We start from the raw sequence: 22,326 nt of genomic DNA on the forward strand, positions 1-22,326 counted from the left end.
AATACTTGTCCACATTTTGTGTGGACATGGCGGGAAATAACCAAAAATAGGAGAAGGCAGGTATGTACGCCAGCGGGCTTTCGGTTCCGTGTCACCAAGGTTTTCTTTAGTAGTTAGGATACTTTTTCGTTGAAATGAGTCCTTTAAAGGGATGAAAGTTCAGCCCTTTAGCCTCCCTCCCCTCCTCTGTGGGGAAATCCCTGGGCCCATTAAGTAACCAGCCAATGACATGGAAAAATAAGAGTGAATCATGGTAGCCTTTTTGAGCTGAAATGCGTTAATTACTCTTAGGTCCTTATAGTTCGGTAAAAATCCCCCAAGACCACCAATAGCCCCCTTTAGGGTATGCACCAATTCTGGGAACACTCGTCCAATTGAAATTAGCCTAATCCCATATACGTGTGGAATCTATACGGGTAAAAATTACAAAAAAATGGAATGTCAAGCGAGACACGTTGGGTGAAAGTATGTATAGTTTAAAGTGTGTCAGTTGGATCAAGCTCAATTTATAACTTCCTCGTTATTAAGCTGGCGGAGTCTTTTGTAGTTAGTAACCAGTAATAAAAATGTTTTAGAGCAAAAGCATGGTCTTTTAATATGACGGATATAGATCACTAATGTTTACTGACGCTTTTCATTTAGATTGGTTTATAAATTGGGTTACAAAAGTATTTGCCACGTAGCCGTATTCACAGTTTTTTTTACCATGCACCCCAATTCTCAAGATCTTGAAAATGTTAACCTTATTAGTTTTATCAATGACATTTTTAGTGCAAAAACTTGTCTTATGTAGAGAACCAAATTGTCTTTTCAAAAGGCGCTTTACACAAAAAGGTCCAAGTATGAAGGAGAATATCCGAAGATTTTTCGGGGGGGGGGGCAATATAGAAAAAACACATTTTTGGGCAAGTTTTTTCTTGGTTGGGTACCTTATTAGATTAAAAAGAATTTCGTGTCCCTTTCAACAGCTGGGTAGCTGAATAATAGAAGGGTATAATTATTGTCGTACAGAGAAAATCAGCTTCACTTGGGTCAGCTAAAGTAAAGGGTGATATGTCTCCCATGTATTATTTATTTTCCACGGCTAGTTTGTGTAGAAGATGTGACCGTTGAGAATTAGGAGAAGGAATACCTTATCGAAAATTGAAAGTAATAGTACACCTTCAGTCACAAAAAGTATGGAAGGGGAGCCCACTCTCCTTCCATAGCCCTAAATGGCGTTGAATCATCTTGGGACAACCATTTCCCTCACAGTAATCTAAAGGTTTAAAAATAAATGCGCAATTGGGGGGGGGGTAACCCATACACCCACTAAGGCTACTTAAAACTTACACTTTTTTGCATGCTAACCAATGGTCTGCTTAGCACAGGTGTCGATCTCCTGATTTGCTGCCTTTGATCGGGAGTGCAATGCGTGGTTGGGGGCAAATCATCTGACGCTTCTCTTGTTTCTCTAACAAATTTCGCCAGGTACCCATTTAGAGCTGGGTCACCTCTGGCTGAGCTTACAGAGTCATCAACCCCTTGTACTCAGGAGCGCAATAACGTCGACTAGGACGGCTCAAGCCTTGTCCCAGGGGCAAGGGCTCGAAATTGTGCAATTGACGAACTTCTCACACATAAGATTTAGTAGAAACGGTGGACATGTTTCACCTTGTTTAATTTGGGGATCATGTAAAGATTCTTGGTCTGGTCTCGGTGAAAGTCCTGACTCAATAGCCTACAAAAATGAGTTGTCTTGGAAACACTGTCTAAGCCCGTAAGTTATTTTATAATTCAATTAATCTTCAAGTCTGAAGTTTTCAAACGACTATAAAAGTAGGCTGAATTCTTTTCTTATGAATAATATTTTTTTTCTTCTTGTCAGTATGGTTTTGTAAATGATTTATTTGAAAAGAAAAATGTTTTCCAACATAAGAAGTTTTTCAATGAAAGGTAAAGCGCCATATTAAAACCGAAGACTAGGAGAAAAAAAGTCGTTAAAACTTCACAACAATAAAAAGAACTGTCAGTGGATAAATGAAACCCAAAACTAACAGAAATTGAAAATGAATAGCTATATCAAACGTAAACATAACAGATACCATTACAGGTTAATAAATGAATTTTAAATGAGCAGAAATTTGTAATTTTCTCTTTTATAATCATAACTTTGAAGAATCAAAAGTTGCTATGTGGCACGCAATATTGTACGAGGTTGTTATAATAGCGTATTTGCAATATCTCTAGAATGGCTCGGGGCATCAGGTTGAAACTACCAGGGAGTGTAAAGGGGGCAAATTAGGCCTTAAGTTTTTACTTTGGGTGAGAGAGGAGGGGGCTCAAAGTGTTTTCTTATCTGTCTAGATGTTTTGTACTATAAAACTCTGTGGGACATAATATATATTCACGGTTAAGTAACAAGGCAAATAAAAAAAACACTGTGTGTTGCCAGGTCATCAAAACAGCGTATCTGCAATAACCTGGGCACATCTTTGCAATTCAACTTGAAACCTTCAGGGAATATAGGAACGGGGATGGGAGGGGGTGCAGGGGTGGATCCAGGATTTTTTTTTTTGGGGGGGGGGCAAAATAGGTTGGTCCGATAAACTTGCGTTAGTAGCAAGTTTAATTAACGCAAACTTGCGTTGATTAAGTAAATTATACTACTTTAGACTATTTTAGGGGGCGCGTGCCCCCCTCGCCCTCCCCTGGATCCGCCACTGAGGGGTGGGCAATTGGAACTCGATGTTTGACTTCGTTGAGGTGCAGAGGGGAAGGGTTTAAAGATGTGGTCTCCAATCTGTTGGAAAAGTTCTCACTATGGGCCCTTTTTGGACTAGAATGTATTTGCTGCGAAGAAATGATCTCGAAGAAAGTTTTGAGCCAATCGCACACCCAATATTAAACAAGCCCACTTTTTCCATTATAAGACCTATGTGTAAAAATTGGCAATTTATATTATTTGCGGCCCTTGCTGCAGGGACTGCAGGGGTCAGGTTGTCCCCCCCCTGGAGGCACAATTATTTGATCTTTCGACTATTTGGAACATTAGGGATACCTCAAAATTTTGATTCTTAAAAAAAATGTCTTGGGGGATTTACTGGAGGCCCGGTACAGAGGTGGTTTTAGGGGGCTGGGGGACACTTGCTCCGGGTGCAAAAAATCTTAGGGGCGCACAATTTCTAATAAAAAATGTCATGGTTATAATCATTTAGTTATTTTTTATTTTTATTAAAATGAAGTAGAGGGTGCAGTTGGCAGTAAGTACAATTGTATCCACATTTTTTTTCCATACCTTGATTACCATTTCTTGAAAATAAAAGTAAGGGCAATAAAAGTAAAACTTTGCGATGATTTAGATTCCATTCATTTGTTCTAGGAACTCCAATATTATATATATATATATATATATATATATATATATATATATATATATATATATATATATATATATATATATATATATATATATATATATATATATATATATATATATATATATATATATATATATATATATATATATATATATATATATATATATATATATATATATATATATATTTATATATATATATATATATATATATATATATATATATATATATATATATATATATATATATATATATATATATATATATAAAATAATGAAACACCGACACATTAAAAAAAAAAAACAACCTATTAATGTGTTAGAATTAATTGTGCAATACAGAGAAGAAGGGGTCGTCGGAAACTTAAGAATTGCCTATCAAATATTATTAGCGATTGCAGTGTCGGTGGCTAGTAATGAGTGGTCGTTTACCTTCGACCATAGATCCTCGAGTGCCAGGAATTGCGCATAGGGCGTCTACGAATCCTCGCCAGATATCACGGAGATGAGCTGCAGCCCTGACATCCTCCAACTGTGGTTAAAGAGACATCTCCCCTCTCCTCAGATCCTGTTCATACTGCCATCGCAAGGTGTTTCTCGATTGATCTCTTTTCCGCCTCCCTTCACTGTGCAACTTATAAAATGTACATAGGAGTTGATCCTCTGGCATACGAAGAACGCGGCCAAGGTTCGTTCATCTCATGCGTCTCAAAGGTTTGACTGGTTCGCCCGCTAACTTCTATGTTCGTGACCTTTTTCTGCCACGATATGTTCAGTATTGTTCTAAGGCTTCTTTTCAAAGGCTACTGCGCCAGATTGGTTTCAACTTGTTAAAAAACGATGTAGCTTGCCCAATGCTCCTCTTGATTTCGTTAGCTATTTCACCATTGTAATCAATCCAACTCCCAAGGTACTTAAATTCATTGACTTGTTCAATTACTTTATCTTTGCTTTTTTGTGTCAGCGGATAGTCAAATGTAGCCATGGTCTTTGTCTTACTGACATTCAGTGTAACCCCACTTGTTCGGCCTTTTCATTTATGGCGTTGAGTAGCAGCTGCAGTCGCTGTTTCGCTTCTCTGAGTAGAACAGCGTCGTCAGCAAAGTCCAGGTCTGAGATTTGTTTGTTGCAAATCTTCACTCCAGAGCCTGAAGGCTTCTTTAGAATGTAGTCCATAAAAGAAACAAACAGGAATGGGGATGGGACACATCCCTGTTTGACACCAGACATTATCTTGAAGAGAAGAGTATCCCAATATTCTCTGCGCGCACATCATTCACTATCTTCATAGAGTGCGATTATTATCCTGACTAATTTATCAGGTACTCCGTAGTAATTCAAAATCTTCCCGAAAATCTTTCGATCAGCACTATCGAATGCCTTTTCAAAATCGATGAAGATAATGTATATTCTTTTATTTTGTCCCAATCCTTGGACTCATCCATTAGTCTAAGAATGGAAACAAGATCAGAGCAAGACCTACCAGGTCGAAATCCGTGTTGTTCTTCCCTGGGGTATGAGTCTAGGGATGTTCTTAGGCGTTGTAATATGACTGCGGCTAGTATTTTACTAGACACAGACGTTAAGCTAATGCCCCTCCATTTGTCACAGATTAGCGCCCTTCTTGAAGTACGCCCTTGGTCCGATCTCTTAAAAATTCTAGGAGAAGAGTCGAAATAGTTATGCAGGCTTGAAGCGATGTCTTCAGCATCACTGCTGTAATCCCTTTGACTCTAGAAGCACATCCATTTTTCTACTTTTTCACAGCTGCCGTCACTTTTTTGGTGCTGGGGGGTCAGCACTTACGTCAATTAGTAAGAAAGATCAGATTGACTATGGGCCAGGACCGACTAAAGGATTTAGTGTTAATTAGCATAGAACGCGAAGAATCAGAAGCAATCTTTTGGGTCATCCCGAACACGCTAATATGCGTCGGGACCTATTTTGATATGTTGGTATTATATGCAGTTTTGTTTTGTTAGCATTATATTGAGATTTGTATGTTTTTATTGTGACCCATTCGTTAATAATAAAAACAAAAATCAGTTGGGACGAAATAATTAATAATTTTGCTGGGGCTAAAGTAAGAAAAGTCAGGTTTAAATAAATAGAAAATTTTGTTAAAATTTGGCCTGAAAAATTTTAGAAACGGGGGGGGGGGGCGCTAATCAAGATTTTGCTCCGGGCACGAGAGAGGCCAGGACCGCCACTCTGTCTCGGTAGCAAAAACACCATATATTTTTCAAGGGCTTCTGAGCTTGGTAATTACTAGGCTAATATTGCAATATAGAAATTCAAAATCAAAAGACGGTAAGTATTTTATTACAGTATATTTCAGAAAGGCTGCTTGATTTCAGCCGAAGTTGGTATTTAAGTTTTTGAAAGTAGTAAATATAAACATGAGGAGATGGGGAAGGAAAATGTATGGTCGTACTTGTAAAATTATGTTAGACCAAAACAAGAAGTACACCATTAGAACGGCCGTGTCTGGAACCCCTAGATAGGAAACTTACCTTTCCTTGGTTTGAATAACAAGGAAAATATATTGGTTTGAAAATCAAGAAAAGTGGCTTCTACTGCAACCATCAAGGAGGCACACTTGTGCCTCTTTAAAGAGGCGACCCACCACAATGTTAAGCGATTTCTGGTCCTAGCGGTCGCAGAGAGACAGCGGTGATCGTATTTTGTAGCCTAGGCTCCAACTAAGAAACGTGCAAAATTTCACTCCCCTCCGACTTTATCTTCATGGGTAAATGTGGGCCGGATGTTTCGACCCTCCGACCACAGCCCCCCTTTAACGTTGTCCGATTGGGCTGAAATTTAGAGGTTAAGCTTTCCTAGGGCCCGGGAGCTTATCCTCGAAACTCCTTCCCTGTTTTCCAAAAAACCAACATAGCCACTTAATGTTTATTTCTCTTTCTTTTTTTTTATTAGCCACGCCTACAGGCCACAGTTGGCAACAGATCCGGGTGAATGAGGACTCATTCGAAGCGGAATTCGACCTGTTAGGGCCTTTTGATATTTTCAGACCAAAAAAATTATCCCCCGAATTTAGATTTACGAAAAACTTCGTTTGCCTATAAGAGCCCATGTTAATTTTTCCCACCACAGCCCCCCTTTAGCATTGTCTGATCGGGCTGAAATTTAGAGGATGAGCTTTTCTGGGGCCTGGGAGCTTATCTTCAAAATTTCAGCTCAGTCCGATCCTTCCTTCCCTATTTTCCAAAAACCAAATATCAAGTTTTGTGGGGATTTGCTTGCGTCAAAAATAGATACGAGAGACTAAAATAATATAACAAGTGTCTCTGTGGTACAATGGTCGCTGCTCCTGACTGTCAGGCGGAAGATCCGGGTTCGATTCCCTGTCAGATAAAGTTTTTTATGTACTGAATTTAAAGTTTAAAAAAGAAACTCAGTTTCTTTTTTAAATTATTTGAAAAAAACTACGTTTTCTAAAGAGTTAAATAAGTAATAAACTGTACAAAAACATGCAGAAATTATTTGAAAAAAAAAGAGTTAAAGAGGCTGAGTCACAAGTTCGAACCTTGAAACGTACAGGGATTAGGAGGTGCAGCTGGGGGGCTGCCGCTCCCAAAACCCCCGCTTCCGTATATGAAAGGGGCTGTGCCCTCCTCAACGCCTCACTCTTTACGCTAAAGTCTGACTTTCTTACTACTCTTTTTTTTTAAATAATAAAAACTTTAGCGTAAAGAGCAAGGCGTTGAGGAGGGCACAGCCCCTTTTCATATACGGAAGCGGGGGTTTGGGGGGCGGCAGCCCCCCAGCTGCACCTCCTAATCCCTGTACGTTTTAAGGTTCGAACTTGTGACTCAGCCTCTTTAACTCTTTAGAAAACGTAGTTTTTTTCAAATAATTACAATAAAGAACGAACTCTAGTCTATACTAACTTAAATATGCAATATCAAGAGCTACTTCAGACATAGATAAATTATATTAAAGCTACATGAAGCATCGAAATAGTTCACTATGGATATGGACTATGTAAGTTTCAGCTGTATCATGGTCGTATAGATAGCTGAAGTTTCAAACAGTTCGTGGTAACGAACTGTAAGTAAGGAGCGACCCGGCTCAATGGTAACCGAAACTCTAGAAAACGGGTTTTTGATGCCAATAGATATATCAAAAGAATCAGATTTCAATGCTGATTTCAAATATATAACTTTCATCAAGTTTAGAGCTACCCATCAAAAGTTACGCGCCTGAGAAAATTTGGCTGATTTTCAAAAAAAGGGGGAAAGACCCCCTAAAAGTTATAGAACCTTAATGAAAATCACACCATCATATTCAGCGTATCAGAGAACCCTACTGTAGAGGTTTCAAGCTCCTATCTACAAAAATGTGGATTTTTTCATTTTTTGCCAGAAGAAAGATCACAGATGCGTGTTTATTTGTTTGTTTAGTTTGTTTTGTTTGTTTTTTTTTCCCCAGGGGTGATCGTATCGACCCAGTGGTCCTAGAATATCGTGGGAGGGCTCATTGGAACGGAAATTAAAAGTTCTAGTGCCCTTTTTAAGTGACCAAAAAAAATGGAGTGCAACTAGGCCCCCTCCCCCGCTTATTTTTTTACCAAAGTCACCCGATCAAAATTTTGAGATAGCCCTTTTGTTCAGCATGGTCGAAAATATGATAAATATGTCTTTTGGGATGACTTAATCCCCCGAAGTACCCAGAGGGAGGGCTAAAAGATATGAACTTTACCCAATGTTAACATATAGTATTGGTTATTCGGAAGTATACAGAAGTTTTCAGGAGGTTTTTTTTCTGCTAGTGGGAGGGAAGGGTGGGTCGGGGGTTATGTTGGAGGATCGGTTCATGAAGGAAGTTTTCCTGGGGGAAGGGAAAGCGCCATGACGGGGGCGCCTGACTTGCCAGCAGTATTTCTGGGTGCTTGGGACGTATACAACCAGGGTCCGGTCGGATTTGGGCGGGCGGGGGGGCTAGAGGAGGGAGTGACTCTGGAGAATATTTCGATGGAGGATGTTTCTTTGGGGTCAGGGACATTTCTATGAAGGGGGCGCCGGATTTCCAAGCATTATTTAAAAAACGATCAGAAATTAAATAAAAAAAAACCAAGTTTTTTCAACTGAAATGTAAGAAGGAATATTAGAACTTAAAACGAACAGAAATTATAACGTATGTGAGGGGGTTCTCCTCCAAGTCAATACCTCGCTCTTTAAGCTACAGTTTTTTTTTAGTGCTTTCAAAAGAGCTATCTATTCTAATTAAACGGCTTTTGTGATTCAGGGGTTTGTGAATCAAATTTTTTTTTAACTTTTAACGTAAAGAGCTTGGTATTGACTAAGGGGAGAACCCCCTCATATACATAATAACATATACGTAATAAAAGAAAACAATAAAAAAACAAGAGATACGGCTCAATAGTAATCGAAACTTTTAAAAACGGAATTTTGATGTCAATAAATGTATCAAAAGAATGGGTTTATAATGCTGATTCTAAATATATAAATTTTATTAAGTTTAGTATTACTCATCAAAGGCAACAAGCCTGAGGAAATTTACTCGATTTTTTAAAGAGGGGGAAACATCCCCTACAAGTGGAAGAATTTTAATGAAAATCACAACGTCAGATTCAGCGTATCAGAAAACCCTATTACATAGGTTTCAAGCTCATATCTGCAAAAATCTGCAACTTTGAATTTTTGCCAGAAGAAAAATATACGAATATAGAAGTTAGTTACGTAAGTTAATTTGTAAAGACATTCATTTAGCAAAAGAAAAGTAAAATTTTTATGCAAATAAAAGCTGCATTAACTAAAAAACGATCAGAAATTAAATAAAAAAAACAAGTTTTTTAAACTGAAAGTAAGGAGCGACATTAAAACTTAAAACGAACAGAAATTATTCCGTACATGAAAGGGGCTGTCCCCTCCTCAACGCCTCGCTCTTTATTCCGTATATGAAAGGGGCTGTCCCCTCCTCAACGCCTCGCTCTTTACGCTAAAGTTTTTTATTGTTTAAAAAAAAAAATTGTGAGACAGTCAAACTTTAGCGTAAAGAGCGAGGCGTTGAGGAGGGGACAGCCCCTTTCATATACGGAATAAAGAGCGAGGCGTTGAGGAGGGGACAGCCCCTTTCATGTACGGAATAATTTCTGTTCGTTTTAAGTTTTAATGTCGCTCCTTACTTTCAGCTAAAAAAACTTGTTTTTTTTATTTAATTGTATAAAGGATCAGTACAGTTATAATTTTTTCCTTAAGAAATCATCATAGGCAAAAATTTCCCATGCCGAGAGTCGAACCCCGGGTTAACGCGAAGGATCGATATAGTTCATTATAAATGGATATTATGTTATATTAAAAGACGATCATTAGAAGAAAAACTATAGAGCAACTTCATTAGAAGAAAAAACTATAAAGAGCAACTTCAGAGATGGTGAATAATGTTAAAGAACTATTAAGTTCCCTGGGTGAGAGCCAGCTATCCTAACCACTAGACTATATGGGATTTATTAATATATGTGATTAGTAAAGTTTATGTTAAAGAACATACTATAGCCATAGTCATGGGCGTAGGGAGGGGGGGCAGTGGTAGTTAGTTGGTTATATAAAGGATCGATATAGTTCATCATAAATGGTGTCAGTCAAGATGATCTCATGTATTAGTTATTAATTAAAGTTTTGTTTAGACTTTAAATTGAAAAATATGTAAAATTGCCTACGGCAGGAATCAAACTTGCGACATTCAGAATAGAATTCCATAACGCTATCCACTACGCCAAGCAGCCTTTAAAAAACACATTTTTAAAATAGTTTATGTTATATGTAAATGATTGTATTAAAAGAAGATCATTAGGATAACTAACCATTGCATATATTGGATCCGGGTTGCAGCGGTAGCTAGCAACCTAGTATGAACTATATTAAAAGACGATCATTAGAAGAACTAACTATTACATATATTGGACTTAGTTATATTTTAATATATCAAGGGGTATAGGTTTGCCAGTATGAAAGAAGCATTTCTGATTCCCGGCACCTCTACGTGGCTTAGGTGAATTTCAAAAAAGGAGGAGTTGAAGTATTATTGAATTGAGGGGGAATAATTTACTACTTGGGGTAAGAAGGAATTATTTAGGGAGGAGGCAAGCCCGATGATTTGCCCGATGTGTTGAAGTATGAATGAGAGTTTGGGTCGTGTGAAGTATGAGTGGGAAGAATTGAGTGAGTTGCGAAGTGAAGTGTATGGAGAGTGTAGACTGGATGAGAAATGGCTTGTGAATGTAATAAGTGATGAATGTTTTGCAACTGTTAAGAATTTTGGACGATATCTCTGGCTGGCAATGGAATACAGAAGTAGATTTTTGTAATTTGTGTTTTTCCTTGTTTATGTAATGTCAGTTATTTAGATGTGAGTTTTCTTTTTTGTTTTGTATTGCCATGGTCCTAGGAATTTTAGCGCAATAAAACTTATTATATATATATATATATATATATATATATATATATATATATATATATATATATATATATATATATATATATATATATATATATATATATATATATATATATATATATATATATATATATATATATATATATATATATATATATATATATATATATATATATATATATATATATATATATATGTATGTATGTATGTATTTTATTTCGAAAACGGCTCCATATTTTTGGGGGAAAAGTTGCATCCTGGGATATTCTGGCCTAAAAAAACGATATAGATAGGTCAGAAGTTTAATTTGTTAAGAGCCTTAATTTTTAGAAAAAAAAATTACGTGAGTGACATTGTTTTTATATATATCAGTATTGCAATGACGTTGTCACACTCACTGGTAATTTCAAAAATATTTGTTTATATTTTAACAAGGGATAACAACAATTCAAAAAACTTAAAAAAATAAAACCTTTTTGAACGCAACCCGTTATTGAACGCATATAATGTCAGTAAGAAGCCCCGAAAAACAGAAAATTTGCAATTTTTACAAATGATGATTCTTTATTTTGACAAGGGATTACAACAATTCAAAAACCTTAAAAAAGAAAACCAGAAGTTTGAAGCTTAGTAGAAATTTTTGTTAGAAATATATTATTACCGAATTTCTTTTCTTATAAGTATAAGCAATATCTTTTTAAGACATGGAAAAAAGTTGAAAAAATTTTAAGTTCAGTTCAGAATCGCTAAAGTTATTATGTAAATAGCAAAAATATTGAAGGTGCCTGAGCTATAATTCTAATGTTTTAATTCAAACTAGAAAAATTCAAACTACGTGATCTAATGTTACGTTATATGTGGGTCGCTATATAATGTCAGTAGGAAGGCCCAGAAACGGAAATTTGCAATTATTTTAAATTTTGATTCGAAATTTTGACAAGGGATTACAACAATTCAAAAACCTTAAAAAAGAAACCAAAAGTTTCAAGCTTAGTACTTATTTTTGTTAAAATCGGAATTGTGGTAATAATCAAAAAATTTTGAAAAGACAGCAGTATGAAAGTACAATAAATTCCGTATAGAGCAAACAACTGGTAATTGCAAAAATATTTGTGTATTAAAAAGCGATTACCACAATTCAAAAACCTTGAAAAATAAAACTTCTGAACGCATCCAGTTATATAATGTCAGTAGGAAGGCCCGAAAAACGAAAATTTGCAATTATTACAAATAATGATTATCTTTTTTGACAAGGGAGTACAACAATTCAAAAACCTTAAAAAAGAAAACCAAAAGTTCAAAGCTTAGTAAATATCGTGGTCAGACATTGAACTTGCTGTAACAATCAAATATATTTGAAAAAACTGCAGTGTGAAAAGACAGCAAATTGCGAGTGGTTAAAAGACAAGTAACACTAATATTCCATATATAGAAGCCTGTCCCGTGACAAGTGCTGGTGCCCGATAGCTGGTAATTACAAAAATGTTTGTATATATTTTAACAAGGCATTACAAAAATTCAAAAACCTTAAAAAAGAAAACCAAAAGTTTGAAACATAGTAGATATCGTTGTTAGAAATCGGACTTGCTTTAGTAATCAAATATCTTTGAAAAAACTGCAGTATGAAAAGACAGCGAATTGTCTCAAATTGTCTGTGATTAGAGGACAAGCGATAATGAGAATCCATATATAGAAGCCTGCCGCGTGTTGAGGGCTGCGGCTCGGCGGCGACGCCGCCGTCCCTACTTTCCACATATAGGTTAGCCTAACCAGCTGCTGAAACAGAATTAGGCTACTCCTTTTCTCTTCTTGTTTTTTGCTCTTTCTGTATCCCTTCTCTGTTTGGTCTCTGTCTTTCTCTCTATTAAACCTTGAATGTATTTTTAATCTTCATGCTTGACTAACTTTGTCGTACACACTGCCTGCGATAGGGCTTGTTTTGCTGTTTCCTCTTGTAGTTGAACCTGGATTTTGAGTAGAGAAATCTAGTCCATGCTGAACTGTAGAAATGGTGTTGACTAGTCTGTTTAACGTGTTCAGAGCAACTCCTTGGTTACCTTGACCAGTTTTTTTTTCCTTTTTTGTGACACTTGATTTTTTAAGATAATCGAGCTGAAACTTTCTATCTGTAATCGTCCTAACCTTATGTGTGTCCACCTCAGCATACTGGAAATCATCCTGAGCTCGACACTCATAACATACACAGTTCCAAAGTCCATAATTTAACTTTTATCCAATAGTCCACTTCTATTGTCCATAGTCAATTTTATATTGCATCCACCTGTAACTCGATCCAACAGACTGAAGGGATCTGCTTGCCTCGTGCTCTTAGGGGAGTTTATGCCTTACAATCATTTTGCGAGTCTGATCGCGGGCTGACTGTCTTAAAGACAAAGGGCCCCTTAGTGAATTTTCCCAGCATCACAGGGAACTCAAGAATCAATTTTGGTAAAAAATAATTGGGGATCTTAAATTTGTCAACTGCTGGAAAAGCTAACGAGAGACTAGTTTAAAATAAAGAAAACGTATAATCCCTTACTAATTGTAAAGCAAAACACTGTCAATTCAATGTACTTACGGCATAAATAATATGTAACTTATGTCGGCAAGGTTTTCAATCAATGAGGGTAGTATAACAGGGAACACCCCAAGCGGTTACATTACTCAAAAGATACTTCCTTTGAGCTGATTTGAATTTTTGATTGAGCTGATGCTAGAATATTTTTAGGAACTGCCCTTTTTTGAACTTAAAAAAGCAAATTCTGCTCTGTTCAATCTAAAAACAAAATTAAGACTATCTATTTATTTAAATTCCAATAATCTGGATATATCTATCTCCAGCCCAAAATGGGAGAAGTTACATGTAATTTCTAAGATTTCCAGGAAAGTAGCTGTCGGTTTAGTTCTCTGTCGTTTATTCAGATCTCTTATCCAAGCTCTACAAGTTATTGCAAGACCGCCCAATCAATTCTAAATAGTTTGGCCACACAAACTGAAAAAAACTGTAACGGACGAGAAAAGGTGATTCTTTAAGCTTTCGAACCCCCTTAATAATTTACGTTTACAGATTCCGCAGTGTCAGGTGGTTGTTGTGTTTGGATTAGCAGTGCCAACTTCCATGCCCTTATGTGTAGGTAAAAGAAAAGGTCAAATCATGTTGCCGCGTCTGTGCCTGTAACCTCCATATTACTAATGGATTGCTTTTTAAAAAATTGATTGATGAAATACGAACATATTTTGTTGCTTACTTGTTAATGTTATTTACTATAATTAAGTATTGTCTTAATATAAACTGTTTTTACAACTACAATGCTAATGCAATATTAAATGCAATGTAACGGTAATTAGATTTACTTTCTTCTTATTAGCTTTTTCGAAATGCAACTAGCGAGTTGAAAGTGCCCTTTTCTGATGAACGAGTTTCAAATGCCTGCTATAAATTTATCATTGTGGTCCGTCAGGTAGCCTAGGACCCTTATTAGCTTTTTCGAAATGCAACTAGCGAGTTGAAAGTGCCCTTTTCTGATGAACGAGTTTCAAATGCCTGCTATAAATTTATCATTGTGGTCCGTCAGGTAGCCTAGGACCCTAGGCCAATGGTATTCATCATCTACGGTCAAATGTGGAGATGGACCCGGAACTAGTTACCACTTTTTTTTAACGTAAAATCTATTTGTAAATATGGTTGAATTCGAAATATCTAAAATTCGGCAAGGTTCTTCATATGCATCTTGAATCACAGTGGCGTTTTAACATTAAGCGCTGCAGGAAGTTCAAGGGATTTGAATAAATGGTACATCACAATAAATTCTTTTCTTTTTCAGTAACTGTGCCTCAGCCTCCCCAGAGGGTCTGGATGCCTCTTGGTCATCCTGACAGATCAAAATCAACGTGTAAGTCATAACTTATTTGATATTTACCTGAAGGCTTTATTATATCTGGACTTGACGGACCCAAACAAACATATTTTAATTGTTGAACATTTAATAGCCCGTCCATTCCAAAGAAGAGCACATTGTCTTTTTATTATCAAATTAGGTGCAGCTCTTATAATTGTCACCACACTGAATTGACTGATGATATATGACATACAGAAGCCAGTAAATGCCCAGGCTCGTCGTCGGGGAAGGGGGGGGATTTGCACCATTCGGATTCTAGGGCGCTGAATTGTTTTTAACCTTGTATTTTCCATCATAATATATGTTTAACCATTAGTTTTCCTTAGATTTTAAAGTCTAAAAAGCAAAAATGACAAAAGTACACTTTCCTGTGAGGATTTCGAAATACTTTGCAGCATTGTGGCAGAAAAATTGCAATATTAATAACAAATTTTTTTAGATTAAGTTTACTGTATGTTTAAAATTCTTTTAATGCCCTTCGGTTTTTCAAGAGACCAATGAGAATTTCACAAAATATTCATCTTCTCCCAAGAAAAACATTATTTTTTTGTGTGTGTGTTATAAAGGCATTCTCTAATTGTATATTTTCTACGCTATGTTTGATCATGGAGTAACATTTATGTATATATATATATATATATATATATATATATATATATATATATATATATATATATATATATATATATATATATTGGTTATTTTTTATTGTTTTTATTGATTTTAATTCTGATTTTATCCTTTTTCTCTTTTAATTGGTTATGTTTTATATTATTTCGGTTTTTAGTGCTGATGACACCTAGTTTTATGCAAGCGAAATATCCGCAAAACCGCAGAAATCAATCGGAAAAAGCAATGTGTTCCACGAGCAGTCTACATCCATTGCTACGCGCATAGGTTGAATTTGGTCTTGATCCTGACAATCGCGGAAAACCAACTTGTTAAATTTTCTCGGCGGTGCAGTTACATTACATGTTTTCAACTGACATTTCTAAGCATCCAGATTCGTTCATTAGGGCTAAAAAAAACTTGGGCTGGATCTTAAGTTGTAGAAACTGACACTAGATGGTATTACTGGTGTGAGTCAGTTTGCAAGATAAACTACGAATGGAGCCAATGAGTCAAGCATGAAATAAACCAATCACTTGATGTGTTTTCTGTGCCGCGAGTCGTTTGCAGCTGAGACCAGGGGTTCAAAAGATTTACTTTTAAGTGACTCTTTAAAAGGCATTTAAAAATCATAGATCATGCGCAAATAAAGAAAAAAAAACATTCTAAAGGCAAGGTTAAACATGGTTTTCATTTTGCATTGCAGTCTTGGCCTCCTTAGTCCACCTTCCGCTCTAGCCCATCGAAACTCACTCGAGCGGTGTGTCGTGCACTGGAGGAAAATAGACGAATTGGACGTAGCCTTATTAGTATACTTGGATGATGAGTATACTTGGATTTTAATATACACAATACAACTGGCAGTTTTTAAATGACAGTATTATTTTTAAATGAATTTTTTTTTCTTGACAATTGAATTATAACTTAAGTGCTATACACAGCTGATTTTTGAAGTGTTGTCTCGATAGTGTTTCACAAATTTTACTTTAACTTGGCTTCTCTTTACTCTTTTTATTTGATGTTTTACAAAGCTTCATGATTTTTGGCAAAATTATTTAATTCTTAACAAAATGTTTAAACAAAATGGTCAGTGCTACATGTGGGAAACGTCCCACAACAGATTATTGCCGCTATGACGACCGTCATACAACTAGAAGCGCCGCTATTTGACGTTAAGGTGACATTCGACGTTCTCTAAGAAATCTGCTCGGATGGTTTGTGTAGACAACGTTTTATTGAGATCACTAAACACTACATGACGGCCGCTAAATAATGGCACCGCTTTTCTAGGAAACCATAGCTTTAGTCTCAAAAATGCTAACTTTTTTCCAGTATTTGAGGCCAACGTAGAAATTTTTAACTTAAATAGAAGATTTTCCATCGGATTAGGTTTTCTAATTTTTGATGATTTATTGTGCGACCGATAAATAAATAACAACAATAACAAAATAATTTAGCGATAAGTCTAAACAAACAGCGGGTAAAATTCAGGATAAGCTCATTGCTGGTTTTGATTTTAATATGTCAATCATTAGTCGAAAAATTACTCAGAGCTATTGGTATTTTTAAGCATTGATGAACGAACTAGAGCTATTGCAGTTTAATATTCCATTAAGGCCAAGAGATGCCTAAAGCGTTGCTTTATTTTCCAGCAGCTAGACTGTGAGCGAAGTTTCAGCACGTCTTCAATCTATGCAAACTAATTCAGTACTTGTCGGCATGGTTGCCACCTGTAGCACGAAAGTACTATTTTAGCACTATTTCTTCATGTGTTGCAGTATAGCACGTACTACATTGAATGAAGCACTTTTTTCTCTTGACTTGATTTGACTTGACTTTTATGTAACGAAAACATATACATTAATTTTGAACAAAGGAGAAGAGAGGAATCTCGTAATGTCTCCTTTATCAAAAAATAATAGGAAAAGGAAATTACACTTCCCGCTAACATAGCTTCAAAAAAGAAAAGAAAAATTGATAAGAACATAACAAAATTTAAAATAAATTTAAAGAAGAAATGAAAACAAAAAGAAATAAAAAAAAACATAACTTAACTATTGACTCACGGCTCTTATATGACCAAATTGAAAATATAGACCTATAAAATGCAATTATATGGTATGTCTCACACAAGGGTGGATCCAGGATTTTTTTTTTGGGGGGGGGGGGGTTACTAATTTTTGACTCAGTTTTCGACTAATTTTACTGATTTTTACCTAGGTTTTACTAATTTTCGACTTATTTTCGACTCGGTCAGAAATTTCGGGGGGGGGGGGTTCAAACCGGGTAACCCCTCCCCCCTGGATACGGCCTTGGTCTCACATCAAAATATATGTCAGAACATTTTTATGCATGACAATAATCTAACACATTTAAATACAGGATATGTGTGTGGGCGTACATTTTCCCATTCAGCACTCTGGTCAGCTACATTTTTTAGTGATATATTTTTATTTCTCTACATTAAGAAAGATTAAAAAATTGCTCTAAAAACTAATCTAAGTAAACTTAAACGGACCATGCGTGTGTCGCGACGTAAGCCGCGATACATGCAAAGAATATTTTGACTGTAGCACCGAAAATCGCTGTATAGCGTGCAAATTTGGACAATTGTAGCACTTAAGGAACTGACCGTGGTGGAAACCCTGCTAACCGGGCAGATATCGATAAAAAAATAAAGTTCAACAAGAAAGGATATCAAAAGTGTGGTACCAGGTCCGCTAAAATATCAAGATTTTACAACGTGTCCTTGATTTCTCATATTATTCATATTTTAATCGACAAGTTTTCTTGTGCGTTTGTTTTTCATATCACCTTTTGTAAAGAACGATGTGGGTTTTATTTTTTATTTTTTTCCATACCAGGGCACTTCGTATCGAAGGAGTTGTCGTAGAAACTTCGAAAAGGGCTCATTCGATTGGAAATTGGAGTGGCTAGTGCCCTTTTTAACAGTAGAAAGCGATTGGAGGGCAACTAGCCCCCCCCCCCACGCCCATCATTCCTCTAAACAAATCCCCCAATCAAAATTTTGAGATAGCCATTTTGTTCATCGTAGTTGATTTCCAGATAGAAAATATGTTTTTAAGGAGGACACTCCCCCACAACCCTCGGGGCGAGGGTTTTAAGTTATGCCGTGAGGGCATATAAGAACGATGTTGGCACATTGTATAATTTATTATTTTTCTCCTTTAGAGAAGGGCATTTCGTATTGAAGAAGTTGTCGTAGAAACTTCCAAAAGGGCTCATTCAATTGGAAATTGGAGTGGCTTGTGCCCTTTTTAGTAGTCGAAAATGATTGGAAGGCAACTGACACCCCATCCACACCCACCATTTCCCGAAACACATCCAATCAAAATTTAAGATAGTCATTTTGTTCAGCGTTGTTGATTTCCAGATAAAAATTATGTTTTTGAGGAGGACACTCCCCTAGAGCCTTCAGGGCAAGGGTTGTAAGTTATGCCCAGAGGGCATATAAGGTTTTTATCGAAGGTGTTGTCGTAGAAACTTCAAAAAAGTCTCAGTCGATTGGAAATTCAAAGGAATAGTGTCCTTTTTAATTGTCGGAAGTGATCGAAGGGCAACTAGCCCCCCCCCCCAACGCCCATCCTTTCCCCAAACACATCCAATACAAATTTTTAGATAGCCATTTTGTTCAGCATAGTTGATTTCCAGATAGAAAATATGTTTTTAAGGAGGACACTCCCCCACAACCCTCGGGGCAAGGGCTATAAGTTATGCCCTGGGGGCATATAAGGTTTTTAAAGAACGTGTTGTCGTAGAAACTTCAAAAAGGGCTCATCCGATTGGAAATTGAACTGGCTAGTGCCCTTTTTAATCATCGAATGAGCTTGAAAGGCAACTAACAACCCGTCACCGCCCGCTGTGTCCCCAAACACATCCTACAAAAATTTGGTGATTTTGAGACACTTTACCCCACGACATTTGGAGTTCAGGAAATTATACCTTTGAACAGGAAACTCCCCCCACAGTCTCCAGGGCAAGGGCTTTAAGTTTTGCCCTGGGGGCATATAAGTTTTTATTGAAATCTTTGTCGTAGAAACTTGAAAAAGGGCTCATTCGATTTGAAATTCAAAGGACTAGTGCCCTTTTTAATAGTCGAAAGTGATTTGAGGGCAACTAACCCCCCTTTCACGCTCACCGTTTTCCAAAACACATACAATCAGAATATTTAGATAGCCAGTCTGTTCGACGTAGTTCCCACTTTAGGACATTAGTTGTTTAAAGATGACAACCCCTCCCCCCATAGCCCTCGGGGCAAGGGGTGTAAGTTATGCCCTGGGGGCATAAAAAGTTTTATTGGAAGTGTTGTCGTAGAAACTTCAAAAGGGCTTATTCAATTGGAAATTGAAAGGGCTAGTACCTTTTTTTAATAGTTGAAAGGGACTAGAGAGCAAATCACGCCCCTCTCACAGTCGTCATTACCCCAAAAGTATCCAATAAGATATTATGAATGTATACGTGGGTAAGTGCAGTCATACGTACTTGACCTTCGACCGTATTGACTGAATACCCCCTCATAGCTCCAAGTGTAAAGAGGGTAGGCTATGCTCTTGGGGCATATGGAGCCTATATAGAAAGTTGTTGTATAAATCATAGGCAGCGCGATCGCGCTGCCTAAGTAAGGAACGATGTTGGCACAATGTATTTTTTTTCATACCAGGGCACTTGGTATCGAAGGAGTTGTCGTAATAACTTCGAAAAGGGCTCATTCGATTGGAAATTGGTGTAGCTAGTGACCTTTTTAATAGTTGAAAGTTATTGGAGGGCAACTAGCTCCCTCCCACGCCCATCATTCTCCCAAACACATACAATCAAAATTTTGAGATATCCATTTTGTTCAGCGTAGTCGATTTCTTGATAGAAAATATATTTTTGAGGAGGGCACTCCCCCACAACCCTCAGGGCAAGGGTTTTAAGTTATGTCCCGGGGGGTATATAAGAACGATGTTGGCACAATGTATTATTTATTAATTTTTACCTTTAGATCAGGGCACTTCGTATCGAAGACGTTGTCGTAGAAACTTTGAAAACGACTCATTCAATTGGAAATTGGAATGGCTTGTGCCCTTTTTAATAGTCGAAAGTGATTGGAAGGTGACTAACACCCCTTCCTCGCCCACCACTTCCCGAAGCACATCCAATCAAAATTTTGAGATAGCCATCTTGTTCAGCGTTCTTGATTTTCAGATAGAAATTGTGTTTTTGAGGAGGACAGTCCCTCACAGCCCTTAGGGCAAGGGTTGTAAGTTATGCCCTGGGGGCATATAAGTTTATTTTTATAGAAGGAGTTGTCGTAGAAAATTAAAAAAAGGCTCATTCGATTGGAAATTCAAAGGGCTAGTGCCCCTTGAATAGTCGCAAGTGATTAGAGGGCAACTAGCCCCCCCACGCCCATCATTCCCCCAAACACATCCAATCAAAATTTTCAGTTAGCCATTTTGTTCAAAGTAGTTGAAAGTTCTGGAAACTAGGCCTTTGAGGATGACAGCCATTTTATTCAACGTAGTTTTAAGGTCTTGAAAAAATACAAATGAATGTGCATTTTCAGTTTAATATACATATACTGATATTTAGTAATCAAAATTTTAATATTATTTGATTTATTAAAGTTATAAAAGTAAAAACATTTATATTTTTTTCAGTAAAGGGCAAATTTTGTTCTGGCCTTGGGAAGGCATAGCGGGTTTGAGCCCAACTTGTGTTAATTTCTGCTCGTTTTGAGTTTTACTCGGTTATTTATTGTAATTTCTGTTCGTTTTGGGTTTCATTTATTTATCGATGCTGATTTGTGGTAGTTTCACGCTTGGTAGATTATTTTATTTTATTTTTGCTCATTTTTTGTTTAATGGAGTTTTACTTTTCTTTGAAAAACCTATTTTGTGGAAAAAGTTTTTTTTTATTAATATCTGTTCGTTTTTAATGACATAGTCTTTTCAGGGAAAAAGAAAAAACTTTAAGTCTTTTCGTTTTTTTAAGACTTTATAGTTTGGCCTGCTATTTTTATACTGGAGAAAAATTTCCAGCAATTTTTAATTACATACACCCTTTTAAAAATCTGGCCACAAATAGTAGTGTTTAATTTAGTTTCATACCTCCTCTAGTTGACCTGAAATAGAAAACTTGATACCATTCGCAAAAAAATCTATTTACTTTCTTTGATAGCTTGGATACACTTACGCTATTTTGATTTGGTTAAATTTTAATTGCAGAAGTAGCCCCGAAAGTCTGAACATAATACCCTCAGTCGTTCTTGGAATACTGCTGAGATGCCTTATTGGCAATTAGCATTAACAGAGTGCATTTTGACTTAATATTAAGGCAACATTTAGTTTTTAAACATAATGGGCAAATGGGAGGGTGGGCGTGAGAGGGGGATTAGTTGCCCTCCAATCACTTTTGACAATTAAAAAGGGCATCAGCCCTTTCTATTTTCAATCGAATGAGCCCTTTTCGAAGTTCCCACGACAACTCCCTCGATACGAAGTGCCCTGGTCTAAACAACAACAACTAAAAAAAATAATACATTTTTCCCGCATCGATCTTTGCTATGAAAATGTCAAGCCTTCCAATCGCTTTCGACTATTAAAAAGGGCACTAGGCCTTTTGATTTCCAATCAAATGAGCCGTTTTTGAAACTACAACGCTTTCTATAAACATCTTATATGCCCCCAATGCATAAATTACAACCTTGACCCCAAGGTCTTTTAGGGTGGTTGTCATCCTCCAAGACATAATTTCCAGAACTTTCAACTATGTTAAAAATTTCCAATTTCAATTTCCAATCAAATGAGCCCTTTTTGAAATTTCTACAAAAACTTTCTATATAAACTTTATATGCCCCCAGGGCTTAATTTACAACCCTTGCACTGAGGGCTCCTGAGGGGGTTATCACCCTGAAAGACATAATTTCAAGAACTTTCAACTTCGTTGAAAAAAATATCTCAACATTTTGATGGGATGTGTTCGGGAAGATGATAGGCGTGAGAAGGGCTTTAGTCGCTC

At 36.6% G+C, this 22,326-nt stretch overlaps 2 protein-coding genes across 2 annotated transcripts in view; both read left to right on the forward strand.

Annotated features, from left to right (window-relative positions):
* Tmtc3 (Transmembrane O-mannosyltransferase targeting cadherins 3) overlaps positions 1–22,326 on the forward strand; it is a 586,368-nt gene that overhangs the window by 50,033 nt on the left and 514,009 nt on the right. The window lies entirely within an intron of this gene.
* twin (CCR4-NOT transcription complex subunit 6-like twin) overlaps positions 1–22,326 on the forward strand; it is a 77,948-nt gene that overhangs the window by 17,458 nt on the left and 38,164 nt on the right. The window contains exon 2 of the mRNA XM_089099612.1: positions 14,620–14,688. Coding sequence (XP_088955738.1) covers positions 14,652–14,688 — 37 coding nt within the window. The 5' untranslated portion in view covers positions 14,620–14,651. The remainder of the gene's footprint in view (positions 1–14,619; positions 14,689–22,326) is intronic.

Source organism: Artemia sp. Qi Xiang Cuo, chromosome 13, assembly GCF_049724085.1.
Source record: "Artemia sp. Qi Xiang Cuo chromosome 13, ASM4972408v1, whole genome shotgun sequence".
NCBI classification, from domain to species: domain Eukaryota; kingdom Metazoa; phylum Arthropoda; class Branchiopoda; order Anostraca; family Artemiidae; genus Artemia; species Artemia sp. Qi Xiang Cuo.